Below are 23,829 nucleotides of genomic sequence, written 5' to 3' on the forward strand. Positions count from 1 at the left end.
ATTTAGCAGTTCTGAAAAATAATGCCTTCACAGCTCATCAGCACAGTATTGACCCAGAAATGACAGATATGCTAACTACAGGGAAGTCACTGACTTCAGAAAATTAATCTCATGGGAATATTGATAGAAATGGGACTAGGAAAAGAGCATGCAAGGCAAGTGTGCTCTTCTCTGAGGTAGTTCTTTGGATTTATTGGCAGAATGTTGTGGAAAATAAAAGAAATTGCTTACTAGGCTCTACCACTTTATTGAGAGGATGCAAAGGAAGTGTGAAAAGTGGAATGTGTGGGGGAATTTGAGTGAGAGCACAGTATTTTGTTGCTGGCAGATGTGTGCTAGGCTTCACCATTTTACTGGGGTGGTACAATTTAGTTGTTATGACACATCCAGGAAGAAAAACAGAAAACACGAGCTGGAGGCTTGGAGAAAATTAAAAGATGATGACTCAGAACTTACACCCCAAAGTAAAATGAAGATTGAAACGCTGCACCAATTTGTTTAGAAGAGAAATCTGATGCAAACATGAAAAAATGAGCTTCCTTCAAGTTGTTGAAGCTTTGCACTGATCTTCAGATGAGGAGGGTAATATTAGAAAGTTAGCATCAAGGTGAAAGGCGAGGATGATAATGGATAAACTACAAACTGAACTTATGTTTTTGCTGTAATTTTCTTTTCAAAGTATTCTTTTTGTTCATTGTGCAGTCAGCCCCACATCTGCTTCTGCTGAAAACTGAGGAAAAGTATTTCAGTGCCTAAAAGTGTTATTGTTTGACTCGTTTGGCTGGGAGAATGAGTCTCAAGTAACCTATGAACTCTGTGCCATATTCCTGCAGCAGGCAGAGGGCCTGCTGGGGTGATCTACTTAACTTGCCATTAAGTTTTATGTAAACTGTTATAACATTGTTTTAAAAGGGTTTGCAGGATTCTCTGCAGTAATATGGCATATATTGACTTCTAGACTGAAAGTAGTAGCCAATTTGTATCCCTTATGTAAACAGATGTATTTTTTTTGTATTTACTGAACTGTCTTTCTAAGTTTGATAGGCTATTACCTATAATTTATCATCAGTACTGCAATGTGACACTTAGCTTAAAACTTTAACCCTTGCAGTATTTAGGTTGTATGTGGGTGAGCTTCTAAAAAGTAGTATTGCATTGGGCCTGAATTGTTACCTGACTCATGGGATTTCAAAAGCAGTTTTAAAAGGTGAATAAACATCATTGCCTCATTTTCACACGTGGTGAAAGTTAGACAAATACAGATAAAATTAGTTGGTTCAAGGTTATGTAAACCAGTTAGTCCCATAGCCAGAAATAGTCCTAACCCTCCCACCTGCTTGCTCTTTATCTATTTTCTATCTAAAGAAACACTTTGTCTCTTGTCTGAAATATAGAAGATGGGAGATGGTTTACACCAATTAGGCTTCTCATATTAGAAAGTCTAATTTCTGGATTCTTGGAATGCACAGAAAGGACTGTGCTAGTCATAACTGCATACTTTTGAGAAATTGGCTAGTGACAAGATCATCTTATGCAGCATATCAGTCGAATGACTGTGGGTTTGATTCTGTAAGTAATCTTGTCCAGAAGTCTTGTGCACTGTAAGTAGCGTTTATAATTACCTGGTGTTGAAAGGCAAGATGGTGGTCTGGTTACCAGAGAAATTCAAGTATTTTTATCTTTGCCAAAAAAGCTGTAGTACTGTCTATCCAAGCCAATGATGTTGCATGGAGCACATCATCCCTTATCTTCTGAAAACCTAGCCTCAAATCTCACTGAATACAGCCCAGCCTAAGGGGAACAGTGAGCTTTTATTTCACATTTTTATGTGTCATAAAGACAGTGCTAGTGTTCTCCTTGATGGATTATCAGGAGGGCAAAGGCTACATTACACCACTGCTGCTGACTGTGGTCACAGAAAGGCACAATCAGACCGACATTAGTTCCTCTGGTTTATAGCTCCAACATGCTGATACTCCAAAAGGACGGATAATGGATAACACCAGCTACTCCACACCACATGTCACCAGAGGCAAGGGGTACGTGTCATTCCCTTTACTAGTACCTGGCAATGCTGAGCTCTGTTTATCACCAGCCACTTGGCCACAAGGACTGTTCTTGGTCAGGGCTCTGCTGTTGCCCTACAGAACAGCTACTCTGGAATTTCTGCAGCTCACAGGAACGAGGCAATTTCTGTTGTTCCAGTGAGAAGGTAATGTTTCTCTGGAAGGCCACTTAGGGTTGAAATAAAGGAAAGGAGGATTACATTCCCAATTTTTGTTACATGTTGTTCTCCATTGCTTGTAGTTGTTGAATCAAACCTGTATTAAACTCACTTGGGCTGATACCTGCACCATTTACTCAGCAATTTGGGTATGCTATGGATTATTTTTTTTTTATTGACTGCATATATTTTGGTGCATTTTGGCCCATTTGTAATGTAAAAGCCCAAGTGTGTTGCTGTCCATTAAAATGAACATGATTAGCTCTCATACTAGACTATATCATTGTGTGAATTAGATTGGTGATGGAACCTGTTCTGTGTCTGTTGTCTGAATCCAAACCTCCAATATTAACATTGGCTTAACAAGCTTTATATTTTCTACTTCCTTTATACAAAATACAAAGAGCTCATATTTCAAAATAGATCTCCTGAACTGTACTTTGTTTAATAGCTGACACAGCTGAGATTTTAAGAAGCTGAATGCACATATAATGCATTTTAAGAAGTGACATTGCTATGGTTATGAGTTACACAACAATATGATGTCAGCCCTCTTATTGGTGCCACGGTATTTAGCAATGCCACTTGGACAGAAAAGTTCACACACAGAAGCCTGTCCAACAGTTCTAAGAATTTTATATCTTTTGAAGTATTCGATATATTTCTTTATGTGTTGAAGCACTGGCCTTCCAAAACCCTTGTTTTCATTTTCCAGCAATCTCAGTGAACTTGGGGTCATTGGATTGTTTGCTTTCTCACTGGCTACACTGAAATCAAGCAGCCATCAGCTAAATTAGTATAACTTGAATGTGTCTAGAAAGAATTCAAAGCAGACCTTTATGACAGTGTTATGATTGTGCTTTTAACTTAGCATGAGGATATAATACAGACTTAAGAGGTAGAGGTGATTCAAAGGAAAGGTGAATTTTTAGTACTGGCTCAAAATGAGAAATGATGGGACTTTCAGATTTCAGCTGCATGTTTCAGTTTTATGTGATTGCAGCTGTTCCAGAAAGAAAACAATCTACTTTTGATACAAATTAAGTTTTGGTTTTCCAAGCCATCTCTCCATCTTCTGTGACTATAGGGAAACACTAATATGAATACTTTAGCAAAATATTATCAATGTGTACTGGCATTTTGGCAATCATAGCTTATCAATTCCTTTGTCTGGAGGAAAAAAAAAAAAAGTCAAATTGAGGCCAGTTTACTTGACCAAAAAAACATATTTATCTGTTTAGGTTGTTCGGAACCTCCAGTTTTCCAAGTGTTGTGTACAATATACTGATGCAGAATGGAAAAAGGAGGAAGGAAACCAGGTGACATACTAAGTGGCTTTTTATTTAGTAGATTACTGTTCATTGCAAACAAGGCTTGGTGTGTGAAAGACATTGAATTTTTATGGTGACTGTTGAGAAATGGACTGGTGGCTTCTGCTAAACACTCACATCATAAAATCACTTGAATGGATCCTCATCCAGTTGGTAGTTTCAACTGACTACCTGTATGGATGAGCCTAATTCATGTCACTACAGAAGACAGGAAATTGCTGAAGGTTTAGAAGGAAACAGAGCTGGCAGTGTGCCCTTGCAGCCAGCAGGGCCAATGGTATCCTGGGGTACATTGGGAAGAGTGTGGCCAGCAGGTCGAGGGAGCTGATCTGCCCCCTCTGCTTGGCCCTGGTGAGGCACATCTGGAGTGCTGGGTCCAATCCTGGGCTCCTCAGCACAAGAGAGACAAGGAGCTCCTGGAGAGGGGGCAGTGGAGGGTGACAAAGATGATGCAGGGTCTGGAGCATCTCTCTTATGAGACACTTTGGGAACTAGGTCTGCATATTCTAGAGAAGACTGAGAGGGGATCTCATTAGTGTTTATGGAATACCATAGAGGTTGGTTCCAGGAGGATGGTGACAGACTCTTTCAGTGGTGCCCAGTGACAGGATGAGGACCAAAGGCCATGAACTGAAACACAAGAAGTTTCACCTCAACATGAAGAAGAATTTCTTTCCATTGAGGATGGCAGAGCACTGGAACAGTCTGCTCAGGAAGGTTGTGGAATCTCCCTCTTTGGAGACATTCCAAACCCATCTGGACTCGTTCCTGTGTCACCTGCTCTAGGTGACCTTGCCTTGGCAGGGGTCTTGGACTACATAATTTCCAGAGGTCCTGTCCAACCCTAACAATTCTGTGAACTCTGAGAAGTGTTAACACAACTAGAGTACTTGATGAACTTTTAGTGGACAGATTTAGGGGTTTTCTGTACCACCTTCGATGGGGTCCTTCATTAGCTGAAAAGGAAATTTAATTATTTTATGATTTCTCTTAATCTCTTTTAACCTGTTCATCTAAAATCAGAACTCTTGACTAAGAGATTTCAGTAATTTAAAACTTTTAAATATTTTTGCATTGACTTCTGCTTATCATCAGACACTTGGCAGCAAATCTTGTTCCTCGTCAGAGCTTTGCTGCTGTCCTTCACAGGAGGTGCTCTGGAATTTCTGCCACTCACAAGAATGAGGCAATTTCTGTCACTCCAATGAAAGTAGAAAGAAGCTAATGAGCCTTTGGAAAGGTGTTTGGATTTGAACAAAACCAGAGGAGGACTATGTTGCTTTTTTCCCAGATTTTTTGACAAAAGTGTTTTGTTAGTTCAGGGAGGACAGAGTATATGATGAAGCTGCTTTGAGGAAGGGGCACACTTGCAGCTTTGGTTTTGTCTTTATCCTTCATTGTTCCCAGTATAAAGGGAAAGTAATACTTCACTCTATTGCTAGGTTAAATTAGTTGACATTTGTTTCTATTTTGAACCTGCAAAGTTCTACCAGAAATACAAAAAATTTTTAGGAAATAAAAGTTTTTGCCATCTCCAGTTGAATATTCAATCACTAGGGCTAAAAAACCTTAGAAAATATTCAGAGGAATAGATGATTTCCTGGTGTATTGTAGTGTGTAACGTATTTGTCTGAAGGCTGCAAGGAAGGTTTCTATGATGAGCACTTAGAAGGATTTTATGAGGAAAATATTAATTCTTATTGTCTGCAGTGTTTGGATCTTGGAAGTCAATAAGGCATGAGACCACCTATTACATAATGAAGACATTGATTCTTTTCCTTCTCCCAAGAAGTGTATATTCTGCATTACTATGGATACAATTTTTTTTTTGTTAAATGCTTTAGTCATTTAGTGATGGGCTGTGTGTAATAACGTAAAATTCATAGGCCTGTGGCCAAAATTAATACTAATATTCCCTGATTTTAAGGAATTCCTAGATGCAACTTCAGTCACTGGTTCTTCCATTAAACTCTGTTTGCATTGCAACATGCTTACAAGTGAGTTTAATTTACATATTCCTGTATTATTTGCTGTTACACAAAGTAATACTTTTTAATAATACTTATTCCTTATATTACAATGTGCTTTGAATTATTGCAGTAAATTTAGGTGCAGTCAGTCTCATTGCAGTGGAGACAAGGTCTAAGCCACAAGCATCTGAAACTCCTAAATAAGACATCCTAAAGAATTTTGTGAGAATTTAAATTAAATTATCCAGGTTAGAAGACAAGGAAAATTATAAAGTATGCATTGTCTCCAACTTTCTGCAGTGATTATAATTTTTCTCATGTTTGGTTTTCATCCAGTATTGTTTGTGGTGCATGTTTAGGCTTTGGCATCTTGCAAATGAGGTTAGTAGAAAGGTAGCATTTACAGTACTTATTAACCACTGTCTATTCCATAATGCCTCTTAGAATATTAATTCAAATTCAGCCATCATTATTTTTAGCTCGCTTGGGAAATTATTAGCTTTCATCTGATGCCTCACATATTTATGCTAGAAATAAGAAGATTTCATACTAAGTGCATTAGTGTGTTTAACGCCAGAGAGGAAGCCAAGTCATTATGCCAATTCTCATTTTGAAGAGCTTTTAATAGTGATAACTTTTTCACAAATAGTCAATAAGGTCCATAAGCAAAATTTAGACAAGTAACTAAGGACCCTGACTTGTATTTCCAAAGATGCTGAAGCAACTAAAAACACAGGCATATGCCTGGAAGGATTAGAAAAGCAAATTTAAAAAAAAAAACAAAACAAAAAAACAAACAAACCACCTCACAACCTACCTAGGTTCACCTATCATTGATTTTATTGGAAATTAGACAGATGACTGCTTTTGAAAAATCTCTTGAGTGTCCATCTGCCTCTTCAATGCCTAAATATCTGACTCCTATTCCTTTAGGATCTTTAAAGGTCTCACTGGCTATTCATGGGACTCATGCTGCTTTTTGAAAATAGAGTAACACTTCTCAAAAGTTGGTTTTCAATCTTTTACATCTAGCCATCTACCTGCCACGAAATCAAGACTAATTTAGGCACTTTAGCAAACAATTATGTATGAACTCGGACAAATTAGAGATGGGCAATCATCAACTACATGAAGTTTAACAAGGGTAAGTGCTAGACTGCGCACCTGGGACAGGGCAACCCTGGTTGTGTGAGGGAGGCCGGAGAGCAGAAAGGGAGCTGGGGGTCCTGGTCAGTGGCAAGTTCAACATGAGCCATCAGTGCCATGGCAGCCAGGAGGGACATCCCGGTCCTGGGGGCATCAGGCAAGGGAGGGATTGTGCTGCTCTGCTCTGGGCTGGGGTGGCCTCACCTCCAGTGCTGGGGCAGTTTTGGGTGCCACAATGTAAAACAGACATTAAGTTCTTAGAGGATGTTCAGAGGAGGCCATGGGAATGATGAAGAGCCTTGGGGAAGCCGTGTGAGGAGTGGCTGAGGGCACTGGGTCTGTTCAGTCTGGAGAAGAGAAGCCTGATGGGAGACCTCATTTCAGCCTACGATGTTCTTGTGAGGGGAAGAGGAGGGGCAGGCACTGATTTCTTCTCTGTGGTAACCAGTGACAGGACTTGAGGGAACAGCATGAAGATGTATAAAGGAAGTTTAGGTTGGATATTAGGGAAAGGTTCTTCATCCAGTCGGTGATTGGGCACTGCAACAGGCTCCCCAGAGAAGTGGTAACAGCACCAAGCCTGACAGAGTTCAAGCATTTGGACAGGCACTTGGTGTGACCCTTGGAGTGTCCTCTGCAGGGTCAGGAGTTGGATTTGATGATCCTGATGGGGTTGTTCCAACTCAGTACATTCTATGATTGTATGAAGAACTGAATGATAGATGATCTTTAAAATTACACTACAAACCTTTCAGGTTGGTCTGAATAATGTTAAAAATGAGGAGTTTTTTGATGTGCATGTACCCTTTTCAAATCAGGAACAAATGGTATCTATTGATTGCTCAAAAGAGCCTTTATTTGCTGTATTTATACACAGAAAGAAAAATATTAGAAGTTCAGTGAGTAGTTCTTAGGAAAAACAGGTGACTAGTAGGAAAGCAATGGGAATCCAGTCAAGGGAAAATATTTGTGGTGTAATGACACTTATGGCCAAAAGACCTAGGAAAATCAATGATCAATGTTTTCTTTAGTGAGCATAGCACAGAGAGCTCATGAAATAGAATTCCTCAGACTAAATCCTACTATCGTCAATGAACTGAAGCCATATGAAGTTAACAGATAACTGTGAGTGAGTATCCATGGAATCATAATTTTGGATTATGAAGAAACTCCTGGACAGGGCCAGCCTTGCTTATTAACATTACTATTTTCTCTCTCTCTGGCATTGGCTTTGTCCCTACTTTATTATACTACATATCAGATTTTCCTTAACATTTTCCCTTTGCCACATAAAAAAGTAGAAATACACCTTAAAAACATTACATCCTAAAATAAAAAATAAACAAGATATTTCCACCTGTTTCATAATTCAAATATAATCATTTTGCATTCAGAATCTGTTGCAGTTTATTTGATTCTTGATGGGGGCAGGGAAAGCCTTATTTATTAAAAATTTTTTGTTTTTCACAGATTTGAATTTCATCTGTTTCATATCAGAGTATAAACTATTTGAAAAGAACAGCAGACAGTAAGAATATCACCACTTATGAATTCTGCTCATTTTATTAGTCTTCATCTTAGTGATAACAGGAAATAGTTGTACTTTATTGCATCAAGTCCTCCTGCTTTCAAAAACTAAAACGAAATGACTATGAAAGAAAAATTAGGGGAGTTGACTTAATGCCATTGTAGCTACAGTTGTAGAATTTAATTTTATTTTTTTGCAAAAAGAAAGACAAGGGGGAAATTCTGCAAAATATCTTTTTTTTTTTTTTTTTTCAATAGATTTTCTTGACCATTCCACATTTTAAAATGTGTGTATCTTGGAATAGCTATATTAAATTTAGTGTATGTAATTCCTGAAATAGTGGTAGAACTCCTTAAGCATCTGAAATAATTTTTGTGTCTCATACGAGAACACCCTTTATGTCTTTTAAATGCAGAAGCAAATGTGAAGTGACAGCATCATTTCTATCCCATTTTCCTCAAGCCAAACCAGCTGGGAATAGTACAACACACAATACTAAGAGCACCTTGAAATAAGCTAAGTCATATACATATTTATTCATAGCAAGTATAAATAATTCTTTCTTGATTTTAGTGCTTGTTTTCTACTCTGCTTCAAAACAATACGTGTACTGAAAAAGGGTTATCAATGTCCAAACAACCTAAAGAACAGTTTCTGTCCCCATAGATGGTTTGGAAATTTTAACTACAGTGATTACTGTTCCCTCCAAAGGGATCACTTTAGAGAAGATAATGAAATGCCAATGTCTTGAAAGTGGTTCTGTGCTTTTCTATATTGCCTTGGATGAGGAGGGGTACTGGAGTGAGGCAGGTAGAGATGCTCTGTGTTCTTGTTTCAACTCACTGAATGGTTTACAGCCTCAGTGGGATTCTTTCTTAACTCAGTCACATTACTGCTTTTAGAGGTGAGCTCATTAGGTCAACAGTAGCTATATTTTAAATCTTCCATCTGATAGAATAGTTTGGGTTGGAAGAGACCTTTAAAAATCACGTAATCCAACCCTCTGCAATTAGCAAGAAGATCTTCAACTAGATCAGGTTTCTGAGAGCCCCATCCAACCTGACTTTGAATGTTTAATTGCCCGAGTATCTCAAAACTGTACTTGAGTGTCATTCTGTGTCTTTCTCCGTGACGATACCATGACAGAAGGCACAGACCTCTAACAGAGAAAATCCTTCTTTAATGACATCTGATATTGAGTTGTCTCTGTAGGTTGTAAATATTATTGTTGTCTCAATTTCTTTAAAAGCTGGGAAATGAATACTCATAGGAATAAAAATGATGTTGTGGGAACAGCAGTATAAAATACTGCTTCATTACTTATGCATGGGAAAGTGCACGTTGTTTTGGAGAAAAAAACCACAAAGGAGTTGCTATACTTGCTATAACATGTAAGAGTATATTCTATATATTATATCAAGAAAGAAAAGATATATAAACTTTTCCTTGCACTTTTACTGTGTCCAACTGGAGTGCTTTCTCCAACAGGATTCACACTTAGTCAGATTAAAGCCTGGGAGTTTTTAAGAGCTAGAGGAGCAGCTCTAACTAGTGTTACCTGCATAAGGCACTTTCTGGGTCTTTGCTTAACTGCACTATACCATAGCAGCTAAAAAAATCTTGGATTTGCTTTGATCTAAAATGGGGTCTGTATGAGTGCATCCTTACCTCTACATGGAAGTTCATTGTGTGGTTTTGTGGTTTTAAACAGATTAATTCCACCAAAATTTAGGCTCCCAATGGAGGGTCCTTACTCAACCGACTTAATGAGCATGAGTGCAATTGCTACAGCTTCCTGCTTAATTTAGTGGAGAAAGAAAAGTATGTCCTCGGGAAAATTCATAACTTAATGACAGCCCTGAAAGTTTTTTAGTCCTCTCACTGACTGCAGGATGAGCTTGAGTAGACTCCTAGCTCAGAATCCTCATTTAAGTGCCCAAAAGTAGATGGACTGAATCTGAACCAGAATCTCCTTATTTCAGGTCACACTCCGTTCAGTGTTAATCATTCAGCAAGTTCATTCTGTATGTGGACAAATTAAAATGATATATGTCTAGGAAGGTCTGAATTTAAAAGTATTTTGTCTGAAAAGATATGAAAGGAGCAGTATAGTCCATAACATAAAATACAGATGAGATCTTTTTTAATACATCTATGTTTCTTTATATAAATCATGGAGGTATAATAACATCACCTATGCTTCCTACACCTCTATCCTCTCTTGAAGATATGAAAAAAATCCAAAAAAACCTCACCAAAAACATCATAAGGAGCGCTTTTACATTACTGAATTCCAAAATATAAGTAAGATTGTAATGCAAATTGTTTCAGCTAGTGCCTCTGTTTTTCATTCAGTGTCCATTGATTTAGAGAGAAATGCCAGAAACAATTAAACAAAAACTCCAGAAGTGTTCTAAAAGCAAATATATATGGTATTTTTGCATTTAATCTTAGCTATATATTTCAGAAATAAACATGGCTTTTATTCAGGACATGTATTTGCCAATAATACGTTTGATTAAACTAGGAAAATTAGACATACTATCAGTAGCTTGCTCCCAAATTACACAAGAAGAAATTAGATACATTTTCAGTAGCTTGCTCTCAAATTTCTACAGTCTATGAGTCACCAGATTCTTCCTGCCAAACTAAATATGTCTGTAAAAGGCTGGAAACTTTAATGGAAAGAAACATAAAACTTGAAATACGTAGGAAAAACTAAGTTTTTTTCATGGAAGACCTGTTGACTAGTAATTCAGGAATTTGGGGGATGTAGAAGCAAATTATTGCAACAATATTATTATTTATCCACTGAAGTTTCAAGGTAGGAAGCGTATTCAATTTAAACCTGCTATGTTAACCTAAAATAAATATCCTTATTAGCTCTCATGGAGTCTGAAGTAATCAATGAAGACTTACAAAAAGAAACCGTAAAGTTTTCATTATAAGAGTAGAAGACCATATCCAGTCTTTTTCATGGGCCTGAACTAAAAGAAACCTTCAGTATAGTTAATGGAAGTCTGAAAAAAAAAAAATCCCCTCTTGTAAATTTGATTTATTCTATGTGGTCTGGAACAGCCTTCAAACATAATTAGGAATGTACTCATCTTTTCAGATCCACAAGCAGAATGACGTCTTCCCTACAATACTCTCCATGACACTTAGATGTTTTATACCTTTGCATAAACAATACACTTTAAGATTTTCTTTAGAATACAAAGTTTGTGTGCATAATTTAAGATTTTATCCATTGCCTTAGAAGGATATGGCTGTTAATGAACCTTCTTTTGAAGTCATACCAATTTTCAGTAGGATTTTTTTTACTTAGAACCTGCTGTTTATAGGATTTGGGGGTATTAAGTGTTTACTTTTTTGGAGATAGAAATAGTGTTCCTAGAATATTTATTTTCAGAAAGAAAAGAGTTCACTAAGCTGGATTGAATCAGAATGGTCTGAACCATCACCTTCTTTTTTCTGCATACTCAGCTTTGTGTAAATTTCTGCCCAATACACAAAGACAAAAACAATATAAACAAATAGTTCTGTATAAAAAATATAATATAATTTCAGGTTTGTGTGAGTCATAATTTCCCAAAGGAAGTGTTTTAATAGAGCACTTTTTATGGGCACATAAGGAAGCAGAAGGGCCTGCTGTCTGGAAGCTTCCTCTTACTCTAGAAGGGATATATTACATAAATGGGAAGACTGGGCTCACAGCTGAATTTCAGAATAAGATGGGAAATATTTAAATATACTGTAGACTCAAGAAAAAAAAAAAAAAAGGCAAGAGACACATGAGCCCTAGAAAGTTCCTTTGATAAAAGGAAGCTGTTCCAGTTTTCACTATTAAAGGATTTAACATGAGATAAGAAAATGCATTCTGCTCTGCCTAGTAAAAGTAAGGATACTGAGAACATGAAATTTCTCTGTATGGGATTCAATCAGAAAACACAGCAAGTATCTCAGACTAGGGCTGGATTTTTGAAGGAATTTAAGTAACTTTCCACAAGCTGGACTTACCCACTGGTCATTATATGGTATGCCCCTCCAAAGACTATGGATGTGTTAGAAATTTTGTTCTCAGAACCTCATTTACTGATGCAAACATGAAATATGGCTGTCATTACTTAAAAGTTAGACCCAGCATTTTGGGCTTTATCTTTCATAATAATTTTGCACTAAATGCACTACATAGAAAGTAGAAATTAATGGCTTTTCCTTCCTCTTGACATTGAAGTTCCTGTGGTTATTACCAGAGATAAATTTAGCATAATTTCTTCAATAAGTATACATTTGTGGTATTTGTCTTGATTTCTGGACTGAGAAATTACTGAACTGTTGGTTATCTCTTCAATTTGTTGTCATATTTTTGAACAATTAAGCTTGTGTCACAGGGAAATACTGACGTTAGGACATGGTTTAATAAGCAAGCCCAGATCCATCCTTTGTTAGCAAAGCTCCAAGGTGCCTTCAAGTCTCTATTGGATTTTCAGTGATGTGAAAGGGTTTGAAATGTGCCTAAGAGCTAAAGTGCTGAATAAGCCCTAGAGAAACGGCTCTGTGAATTTCTGCCTTTGGAGTGAGCACTATGCATGGAATGCCCTCCATGCACAGGTAGTAAATGCAAAAGGTTTTCGTTAAGGGAGCATGTGGCTCTGCCAAAAGGAATGATTTGCTTTGTGACTCCTGCTGCTGTTGATCAAGAATCACAAATGCTTTATTGATACCAGAACAAACAAGGAGGTCCATAGGCAAAGGTTTTGGCTGATTGCACTGAGCATGTGCCAGAGCTGAAGTCAGGGAAGGGTTTTTCTCAGTATTTAAGATTCAGTGGAAAAGTAAGAGGGGCAGCTATGCCAAGAATTAATGTTGATGTTGCCAAGCACTTCTTTGAGTGACTTTATCCAACATGAGACTAAACAGTGTATTAAATACACATCTAGCAGTTAGGGAATCAAATGTCAAGTAACAGCTTTCTGTTATTTGAGACTAAATTTGAGCTTGGTCTAGTGCATAAAAAAAAGGTAAACATCATAAAAAGCATTAACATCTCTAATATCTACCAGCTAATAAGGGCATATATAAATTGAACTTCTGGAGAAAATGTACTTATTTGGTTTTGATAGTAGGCACTTTGTACAGAGATGTTTCTTGTTGAAATTTTGATCAATGATTTGTTTCCAGTCACTTCATTAAAATTATCATCACTACTGCAGTCCTTCTTAAGGAAAAGGCTGAAAAACTATAAAATCCTTTGTGACTTGAGGAACTAGCTGTAGAGACCTGTTTGCAGGAACTAAATTTAGTGTCTATCAGAGGCTAACTCCTCCTAGATTTTGCAATCCATGGAGAAAGAAGACAGAACCTCTCTCTCTGTTATTAAGGAGGTAAGGAGATTAACCTCACTAAACTAAGGTTAACCTTTATGAACAACTCCTTATCCTTTCTTAAAGTGGTAAAAAATGAGATAATTCTTTCAAAGACTGGCTTATTTTCAGAGATCTTCCTCAATGTTTACTACCAGGGGCAACAAAGCACACATCAAACTTGTGTCAGCTGTTTGACTGCGCAGTGATATCATTCCAGAAGCCAGAATTGTTTTCTTTCTTATACAGATACATCAGTAGCTGTGCCTATAGTTCTGGTTCCCTGAGCACTGGCCCTGCAGACCTGGCTAAAGCATACCTGAGCTCCTTTCCAGGTTGGCTTTCTTGTGAGAGGTAAGGAACCTAGGGATAGATAGAGGAATACACTCAAATCTTCCATAGATATAATATTTGGACGTGAGTGGGGCATGTAGCCAGACCAAGGAACTTAAAAACACTCTCAGCTCTTTCTGTGTGAACACAGCCAAGATGACCAGCATATGTTTGCAAAGATTTGTAAGACTGTCAGTGACACCAGAGTCTGCGTGTGTCCGTGGCAGCTTTTCAGCATGCCTCTGCTGGGCTTCTAACATTAACATTCCTTTCAATCAGGGATGCAGAGAGGAGCTAATGACTCATAGCTCCTACAGGTATGGAGTGCTTAAAGAACTGAGTGCCATGCCATCTCTTGTAATTATGCTGATAGGTCTGACAGGCCTAGAAACTTTAATAACATCTTAAAAGCAGACTTCCTGAAGTAAACAAGAAGCTCTTAACAAGAGGGAAATGGGAGAAGCAAAACGTAATTGCCTATTGCTCTGCTGCTTGTTTCCTCTTTTCTAAGGCAGCAATTCCTCCACATACACCTTAGCTCTACAAAGCAATGGGAATCTCACGACACCTCTCGTTACCCAAAATTATGTTCACGGGTTTATCCTGATTTTCTGATCTTACATTACATACATTACATAGTCTTACATTGTTCACAGCTGGGGTTTTCCCAAGGACAGCACACAATTTTGATTGTCTTAGTGGGCAAAAAAAAAAAAAAAAACAACGTAGTAAAAATCTGCAGTAATTCTCCTCAAAGCAGTTGACACAGGGAACATTAAGCTGGGTGCCAGAAAAGCCCATCTTTTATGGGATTCACTGCTTTACACATGGAAGCACGTGCTAGATCATTCTCCATTCTCTGAAGACTATCAGAGGAACTCCAGTGTCTCAGGTACCTAAATTCAGTTCTTTTCTTTTTTATGCAAGTGATGGTTCAGAAGTTTCACCACAAGACTAAAGCAGTGTTTTTGGCAGGAAAAAAAGGTGGAATTTTAATTCATGAAGTTGATTGTTGTGGTTTCAAGTAAGTATTGCCATCTAACTTGGGCTTTAGAAATTAGAAGATTGAAAATGTCTAATGAATTAAGAAATCTGTTTCTTTATTGGTTCTTGTGTATTGTTAGCAAGACTGCTATGTATTTACTGCGAAAGGAAAAGGTATATTTCCAAAGGAGAAGAAACTAGATAAAAAAGAATAAAGCATTTTCTCCTTAGAACAAACTACTAGATCTCATGGTAGTAACAGCCCTGAGAAAACAGCATGAGCAAGAATGAATGATTGTTCAGCAAATTCTGCATTTATAAAGAATTTTTTTTGAGTAAATTACAAAGTACATTCCTGTGATAAGACTGGACTATTCCAAGAAAAAAAAAATTTCCCCTCTTAGGCTTTCAATTTTGTAAGTTTCCTGTAATTTCTCCTTTAAGTTTTTCCAACATTCTCTCCTCTCAGCATTGTTTTGTAATGAGAGTACCATGGTAGACCTTCCTGGACAGTAAAATTTAAGTGAATGTTGAAGCCATCCCACTTGGCTTCATGACTGTCGGATCCAGAGGTTTGAGATTGGAAAAACATTGAGAAAAGCTGTGTTCAAGTGTAGCTACTTTTGTAGCTGTGGCCAGGTTCTCTGCCACCTTCTCCTAACAATACCTAGCACACATGAGCCTCAGGGGCAGAAGTTCTCCTAGAGAGATGTCCCTAAATAAAACGTGGCAACAATCTGCTTTTCTCTGGTAAATCGTAGGAGACAAAAAGCTGTCTGAGGAGTAGCCAGTGCTGGTTGGAGTTAAATGTCACCAAGGAAAAAAAGTAGATGCTCAGTTTGGGGATTTGTGCTGTGTTTTCCCCTAAAAACTTTGAAAAATGCTCCTTGTCAGTCTATCTAAAGACAAAAGAGAGTGGTAGAAATCACATTTGACTTTCTCTTGAAGTCAGTACTTCTCCTTGTGTGTGGCAAGCAGCTGGGGCATCTCCTCAGAAGCTGTAAAGAGTTTCCTTTTATAGCTAGAAAGTTGGGCAGAGTAGATTGTATAAAGGAAATTTTTGTCTCCCAGTCCTAGCCATAGATATAGCCTTGTGGCTGGGAAGTACAGAGTTTCAACAGAAAGTAATACAATTATTTCTATCTTCACTTCCACCCACAACTCCCAAGGAATAGCCAGAAGCTTTGACCTTAACTCTGAACCAGGAATTCCACCTCAGCCAAAAGGTATTCTTTAAATTTGGAGTCTCTAGTGAAATACAGAATGATGGAAGAAAAATAATTTTACAGCTATTTCCTGTGCAAGTTAAAGGTAAATACTACTATTGATTATACTTTATTTAAAGGAACCAGAGTATGAGAAAAGAAGGCTTAAAATACTGCTTTTATTGACATACTCTTTACTACAAAATAAAAATTTCATTGGGTTTTTACCTCTGCAAATGACATGGCATTCTTAAAAAGTCCCAAGAGATCATGCAAAATTTTTAACTTCTGATAGTATGCTGCATTTAGTTGTGGTACATTTAAAATGAGGATCTCAATTTGTTTTACCAATGTTACTGGGCTTACTTTTCTCTAGTTCTGTATTTTAGATTGAACTCTAACAAATAAGAGGAAGAGGGTTAAAACAGATTAATTTTCTTCCTCATAAATAAGAAGTAGCCAGGTAGAGCACACACATTACTTGGCATGCAAGGGGTCACATACATGTCAGCTTCATAACATTCCTGTTGAGTGATGCAACTGCAGGCTATTGATTGCAACTGTGCAAGGCTCCTAAAACAGGGTGGTCAGTCATAAGTAAAACCTTCCATAGTTTTCCATAGAAAACAAGGTCGACATTTATGGTGTCATTGCATTATTTTTAGTGAAAACTCAGAATGTCAGAAAATAACAAAGATTACAAAGAAAGTCTAAACTGACAGCAGATAAAGGTCAAGATTGCAAAGGTAATGATCTCCTTTGAAGCATTGGAAGCCCATCACGGTGTTTTAAATTAAGGGTGACCCAGCTTAGGGTAGAGGTTTGAAACAGATTGTGAAACCTTAGAATAACTAAGACTGAAAGCAAAGAGAGTTATTGCTAATGATTAGCATTTCACATGACCTCTTACCTTGAGGATCACAAAGTACACCCAACAGTAGGTCTGATTGCTGGGCAGTAACAGCTACTTTTGTGGGAAGCAAGCATGAGGGGTCTCTGAACCAGCAGCAAACATTTTGCTGGTAGAGAAACTCCTGAGATACGTACACAGTAAAAGAACAATTGCTCTGCTGTTCTTAGGATGTATTGTTTCATTGTTTTCTGGTGCAGAAACAGGAGGGGGAGATGACAGTCTTTACATGCACTCCAGCAATAAAACATTTGTAGGACACTCAAATAATCCCTAACTCTGCCGCTAATAAATGCAACAGACTTTGGTATATAAATGAACACCTAATGAGTTTGTAGGAAAACGTAAATTCCTGTATGAGAGACTCCAGTACTTTTAATACTGTGTTTAGCACCAGAATACTAAGCTAAACAGCACCCTGGAGTAGGTGCTCAACAAGAGTTGAGGTGTTAAATACAGAAAAGAAGGGTTCTTTTGTGAATAGTGGATTACTTTGCATATGTAAAACTAAGGTTGCAAAAGTGAACTTTAATAAAATGTACCAAGAAGACAGTGAAAATCTCTACAGTTCATATGTTGAAGAGATTAGAATTTTCTGTAATTTAGAAGTGCAAGAGTCTGAATTTGTTTTTATTGCAAGCAAGGAGAAAACATTCAAAGCAGTGACTCTATGAATAGAAAAAAATAGGAATAGGGTGGATATGATCAGAAAACCAAAAATGGTAGCATAGAAGACAAGAAACTTCAGCCATGAAGGAATATCAAGGATATCAGAGAAGCACGTATTGTTATTAAAAGTAAATGCTTTAGAAGCATTTAGAAGCTACAGGAGCACAAATTCTATCATGTTTGAAAAAATGTAAGAATGAATGAATTCAGAATGAATATATTCTTAACTATTTGTTTTTTAAGTGGCAAATAGCTGAAAATCAGAAATAGATTTCTCTTACATAAATGTTGAGTATTTCTTGATCCTCACTATTGCAGAGTTAATTTTATCCCTTGCCTGTACTGGTGTTAGTCTTTATTATCTCACCATGCATGAATTTTCCTCCACCTGTATTTAAATGATGAAGCATGCGGATAGCTGGATGCAGTAACTTTCTGCTTGCTGCCTTCCAGCTCTTCGGGTTTTTTTTAAACCAGATGTTGAAGCTTAGTGTGTTTTTAGTATGAAAAAGTGTGTACTTCAAGTGTTTACTAGTAGTCTGACATAACAGGTACATGTAGTTTTGCCTCATGAGTGTCTTGGGTTTAGTATGTGCTCTCATTCGTTTAATTTCAGTGACAGGTCAGTGGAAAGCAGGAACACAGCAGGTGAAATAGCGACAGCTGGAAAGTGGTGAAAAACAATAACAAGTCTGAAAGTAAAAATTTATCAGAAAGTCGGAGTGGTTTAACACAGGCACAACATTATTCTTCACTGAGGCTTTATGGTAACTGAAGGCTTGAGCATCTTCCAGGTATAAGATACCAGTCCTAGCTGGCAGCCTGCATGATCATAGCTAAGCTCATTTACAGCAGTTGCAGACTCCAATGGATTACATGGAAGTGTTTAGCAGTTAAATGAAAGAAAGGGTGGACTTACTGAAGTAAAAGCCTCTGTCTCCACACACGAACTGAAGAGCATCAACCAGCTCAGCACCACAGAGTGTTTCTGGGCCAGCAGCAACAGAACTGGTTAAGGTAAGCAAACACAGGCCAAGGTAGAAGAAATGGATGTAGGACACAGTGTGCATCTTCACCTGCCAAGGAAGCAGAAGCAGTGTCAGAATTTCCCCAAAGAGTCTTACAAAAAATGACTCCTCCACCCTTGTGAATGAGAATATATTCACTCTTGTGAATACATATATGAACACATATTCATATATGTACTGTGATTTCTTGGACAACACACATGGTATCAGGAAATGTCTCCCCATGATTTTGCAACTGCCTACATGTTCTAGTCCATGTATTTTGGAAACTGATTATTTATTCTGGTGAATACTCACAATCATATCTAGTTAGGGAACCCTGTAGTATCTATAACTTATATTTGCTTCTGGAAAGCAAAATATGGAAGAGTGGAATAGACGGACAAAGGGAAGCCTGGAATAATATAAATAAAGAAAACAACCTTGAATTGGTTTGTCTCAGAGCAGGTAATCTAAGAGGGAATGTGACAGGTGTCTGCCAATGTACTGTGGGAAATGGGGGTGGCGTACGATGGAGAAGGGCTGTTTAAACTAAAATCAACATTGTCACAAGAATAAATGGCTCCAAACTTGCTGTAAGGAAATTTGGCCCAATAGAAAAATAGTTCATTATTAGTACTTCACAGTTCTCCAGCCACCTTAGAGACTAAAACACCAGGACAAAGCAAAAATGTTGTAAGGTTCTACTTGCCAAAGTTACAGGAGTTGATGTGGGATCTTCTGTAGCAGAAGACCATGTTCAGTGACTCTTACAGTTCCCTGTTACTAGCAGGCAAACATTTGAGAAATTAACAGGAGCGCGAGTTTTAAACCATTAAAGATTTCAGTTTTTACTTGTTGTAAGCAGCTGTACTTCACTGACCTTCATTATTCCCTCATAGGCAGATGTGGCCATGAGGTTTCTACAGAGGTGATAATTCTTTTCTCATTTACATTTGGTTACAAACTATCTTTTTCCTGTACTTGTGACTGAAGAAAGGCCAGATCGCAATGGGTGTAAAATTGCACCAATCCACTTATCCACTTCTTTTTGTATCCCTTTATGTCCACCTAATTTCTTACCCAACATACAAAGAAGATAGCTTTACCTTTTAACTAGAAGAAGATGTTTATGTATGGTAGCAGGACACTGAGAATATGCTTAATGCATATTCTGAACTTAGATCACTTGCCAAAAATGATAGTTTGGAAAGGTGTAAATCTGCATTTAATTTCATTCTCTTTTAAGGTTAGCATTAGCATTGCAGTCAGGTAAGAAGTTACAAATCTGTCTTCCACATATAGTTAAACTTGGCTTAAAACTTCTTTGTGTTAGCAGTCTAGTGCAAAGTATTTGAAAGTAAAATGATTCATCTTCCCTAAAGTTTGTTTCAGGGTTTCAGGGACCATTTAATCTTTAATATTTCTCCACTGAACTTTTGAAAAAAAGATGAAGTTTTCTATTTTCTGATCAATTGGGATCTGATCCAGTGGGATATTGAGCCTTTTTTAGTCAATAATTTTTAAGAATTCTTATTTTCTTGGCAAGAGATCTTAGTGCCTTGCTGGATGAGTCTCTTATTTCCACTGTGAAAATAATGAACAATTTAAAATCCCATGATATATCATAAAAAAAAAAAATTATTTTCCCATTCACAAGTGTCTTTAGCCAACTTTGCCATGCAAACCCCAACAAGCTCGAATGCATGGTCATGACTTCAATGGCAAATGGAGAAAGATCAGAGGCACTATTTCCTGTAATGGTTCCATATCTTAACAACAATTTCTTTTTTCCTTTGCCATATTTTTGAATTTATAAGATAAATGTGATGCACCTGCAGTTTAAGATGGTTCCCAGTTCTGAGGAAGTAAAGCAGAAAGCTGTTTAGCACACTGCCTCAGAAAGCTGAAAGACATTACAAATACAAGAACATTATGTATTTAACAATTTGTTCTCGTATAACATTTGGTTCAGAAATAAACATAAATTTTAGACATTTAACAATTTTTTATTTTTCAAGACTTCTCAGCTGGCTTGCATTTTCAGATAAATATCAGCACTGAACTACGACAAAACAGATTATCTACTGTTTTTCCTTTAGTGGAAGCCAAAAAAGTCTGCACAGTATAAACCACAGAGAATTTCTAACTTTATCTCCGAATTTAACAACAGTCAAGAACTTTCAAACAAGTAAAAACTTTGCAGAAAAGAAAACAGGCTCACATGTTTGTAGGGTTCAATCAATTATTTGACAAATTAATTACTATTTAATTAAAGCAAATTCCAAAACATAGTTTAAAACTTTAACTTCATCATTTTAATTAAACACAACATTAATTGATTCAATATGCCTGTGATAAAATCAAAGTACCCATTTATATCTGAGGGGAATATTCTTAAGAAAATACAAAGTTGTAATCCAATATTGCTTCAGGTTCTCCACAATCAAGCAGAGTACTTACATTATGCCCAATTTGACTAGAAAGTTGAGAGCTTAAAAGAAAATGCATTGGGTGTGGGTGGGGTTTATCGAAGCATCTAATTACATCAGGAAATTGAATACAGGTTCAAGATGAGCCTGGTTAAGCACTTCTTTTAGTTTCATAGAATGACTGACCATATTTTCACAGCTGGAATCTCCTCTTTTTTCAGTAAAATAGCCAGCTTTTGCTACATTCCTCTTTTAGTAGTCCAAAAGAGAAGCACTACAAAGGAATGTCATATATGAACACTCTACATCTCATTCACTTCTTAATTCTTCTATGTAAGTCCCCTTCATTTAACAAACTACCACTTGACACAAGTTGTATATAAGAATTCTTCACATGCTTGGTCATTTCAGTAGCATGCAAGAACATCTGCAAGAATCATAAGTATCATGCAGGAGGCAACATTTTTTTGGAGACTATATGCTACAGCAAGAAATCAAGAGTTATATGTTCAAAATTACATTTTATTCCAGAGGGGTTGGGCCTGATTATCAAGCCATAGTAGAAATGTGCAATTATTATGAAATATCAGTATTCACTAGTAATTGTTATATAAATAAAGCATATATACTCTGGAGTGGATCAAGGCTTAAATACTGTTAACTTTGAGCAAGGAATCTGGGCTACATGCTAACCTAAATCAATATGTTACATTGATTCCAAGGAAGCTTGGCAGGATGCACAGCTGAGGAACTAGCACATTACTTTTATGTCTCTTAGTGCCTTGCTCAATACTTAAAAAAAAACCCCAACCCTTCTTCTTTCAAATATGTTGGAAAGGATACCCATTTATACATTAAGGGAATGATTTCATCCCTTGCAATTACAGATCTGTAATTAGGTCATTAAGGAATGAGATAAGTGTGTTTTAAGTGTAAGAACAACTAAAAAAAAATATTACTCTCTAAGCAATTAAAATAAGAGAATTCTTTCAACTACATAAATATCCTTGCAAAATACTAAGGGGAAAAAAAGTTCTTGAAGGGTATGAATTTGCAGATAATGGAAAGTTGGACTAGAGCCAATTGACAGAAACAGAGGTCAATGCACCTACTGAAGTCAAATTTACCTTAAGACAGTTTATATTACTGTGCAGAAATTATAGGGTCATAACATCAAACTTCACATGCAAACTTTCCTGAGAAAGCCCTCCCTAGGAGGGAAAACTTGGAGATGAACATGTAAAGGAATTTCCATTTTCTTTATGTACAATTGCTTAAGCTGTACAAATATGCAAGGTCAGCAAGAGTCGCAGCTGGTTTCTAATGTAGAAAACAAACTGAACTTCTCATTTACTTTTAATTTATGAAAGCAAAAACCAAGTAAATGCCACGATGTTGCCAGAAAATTGCTGCAGTGACAACATCCCTTAAAAGTTTCCTTGTGAAAGCATGAACATTTTCTCTATAACTGTGTATAATAAAACTGCAGAAACTTAACATGTGAATAGTACCTTTTTTCCTATAAAACCCTGCACCTGCAGAAAGCAGCTAAAAGTTCTTGTTTTCAGAAGCAGTCATTAACAATATAGAAAATGATGTAAGTAGACCTTTTAATAATGACATAACTGAAATATTACAAAGTTCTCTGAATAGAAGTGAAATTTAAGACATGTATTTGCAATAGTTTACCCTTACAGTTATCTATGTAATTGCAACTATTACATACAGCCATTTTCCAGATCACATAAAATTGCATGTTCAGCAATTTATAAATAATTCTCAGTTCTAAAATAATGTTATTGAAAAGTGCACAATACTCCTTAAGCCAGCAGCAGACAATACACAGCAAAATAAAACTAAAAAATTATTTGAAATAGTAATAAAGATTTACCTTCAAGAAATCACACAAGCAGCACTTAACTAATTGTGTTGAAAGACTGTTGATTTTTTCCATTGCTTCTTGAAAGTGCAAAGTCTGGAAATGAATTTGTTAGCAGTAATGATGAGAAAAAAGAAATCCAGAGAGATGTGAGATGTTGAGAGCAATGTCACATTTCAATATTGAGGACTTTATTCCATTGCGCAGGCTCTATCTGCTCTGATTTTAGCAGTGACAGTGAGATTTAGCAAACAGAAGAGGGATTTAGAGAAAATCCTCACATTTATCTACATTACACAGACACTGTAGACAGGAAACAGCTGGGGGAGCATTTGCCTCTCTCTCTCTCCCTCTTCTGGCAAAGTTACCGAGTAAGGACTTTTTTGGGCATGGTGACAAATAACATCATACCTTTGCATTTTAAAACTAGAGCACAGAAGCATATTTTTTTCCCTTTAAAAGAATGTGAATTAGTGACTGAGGGGATAGCAGACAAAAAGAGCTTGTGCTGCCATGAAAAATAAGAAAATGTATTCTGGTTAACTTTCAGGTAGCTGTGTGTGCTTTTGTATTTATGTGTGTGTGTGTGTGTCTGCATTTCAAATATATGAAAACCTAAATACCTATGGGCAATGTTTGTATATATGCATACCTTTGTGTATATATATACACACACATTTTATTTATGCATAGCAGCATAGGTATTTTATTTGTATAGTACAAAAAGGCAGGCAGGCAGTTATCTACTTTTCCCTTAATGTGTCTTTACATTATGAAATTTGGCACGCCTATATGCTGACTACCAATTAAAACCTCCAGCTCTCTCCGTGATTAACCCTAAAACA

General features: G+C 36.9%; 1 protein-coding gene across 1 annotated transcript in view; it reads right to left on the minus strand.

Annotated features, from left to right (window-relative positions):
- The window catches only part of IGF1 (insulin like growth factor 1), a 46,874-nt gene extending 23,569 nt beyond the window's left edge, over positions 1 to 23,305 (minus strand). The window contains exons 1-2 of the mRNA XM_041485969.1: positions 22,997 to 23,305; positions 18,586 to 18,742 (exon numbers count right to left, since the gene is read on the minus strand). Of these exons, the coding sequence (XP_041341903.1) occupies positions 18,586 to 18,742; positions 22,997 to 23,059 (220 nt within the window). The 5' untranslated portion in view covers positions 23,060 to 23,305. The remainder of the gene's footprint in view (positions 1 to 18,585; positions 18,743 to 22,996) is intronic.
- Positions 23,306 to 23,829: the final 524 nt, after the last annotated feature.

This window comes from Pyrgilauda ruficollis, unplaced genomic scaffold (assembly GCF_017590135.1).
Source record: "Pyrgilauda ruficollis isolate IOZ18807 unplaced genomic scaffold, ASM1759013v1 scaffold73, whole genome shotgun sequence".
NCBI classification, from domain to species: Eukaryota; Metazoa; Chordata; class Aves; order Passeriformes; family Passeridae; genus Pyrgilauda; species Pyrgilauda ruficollis.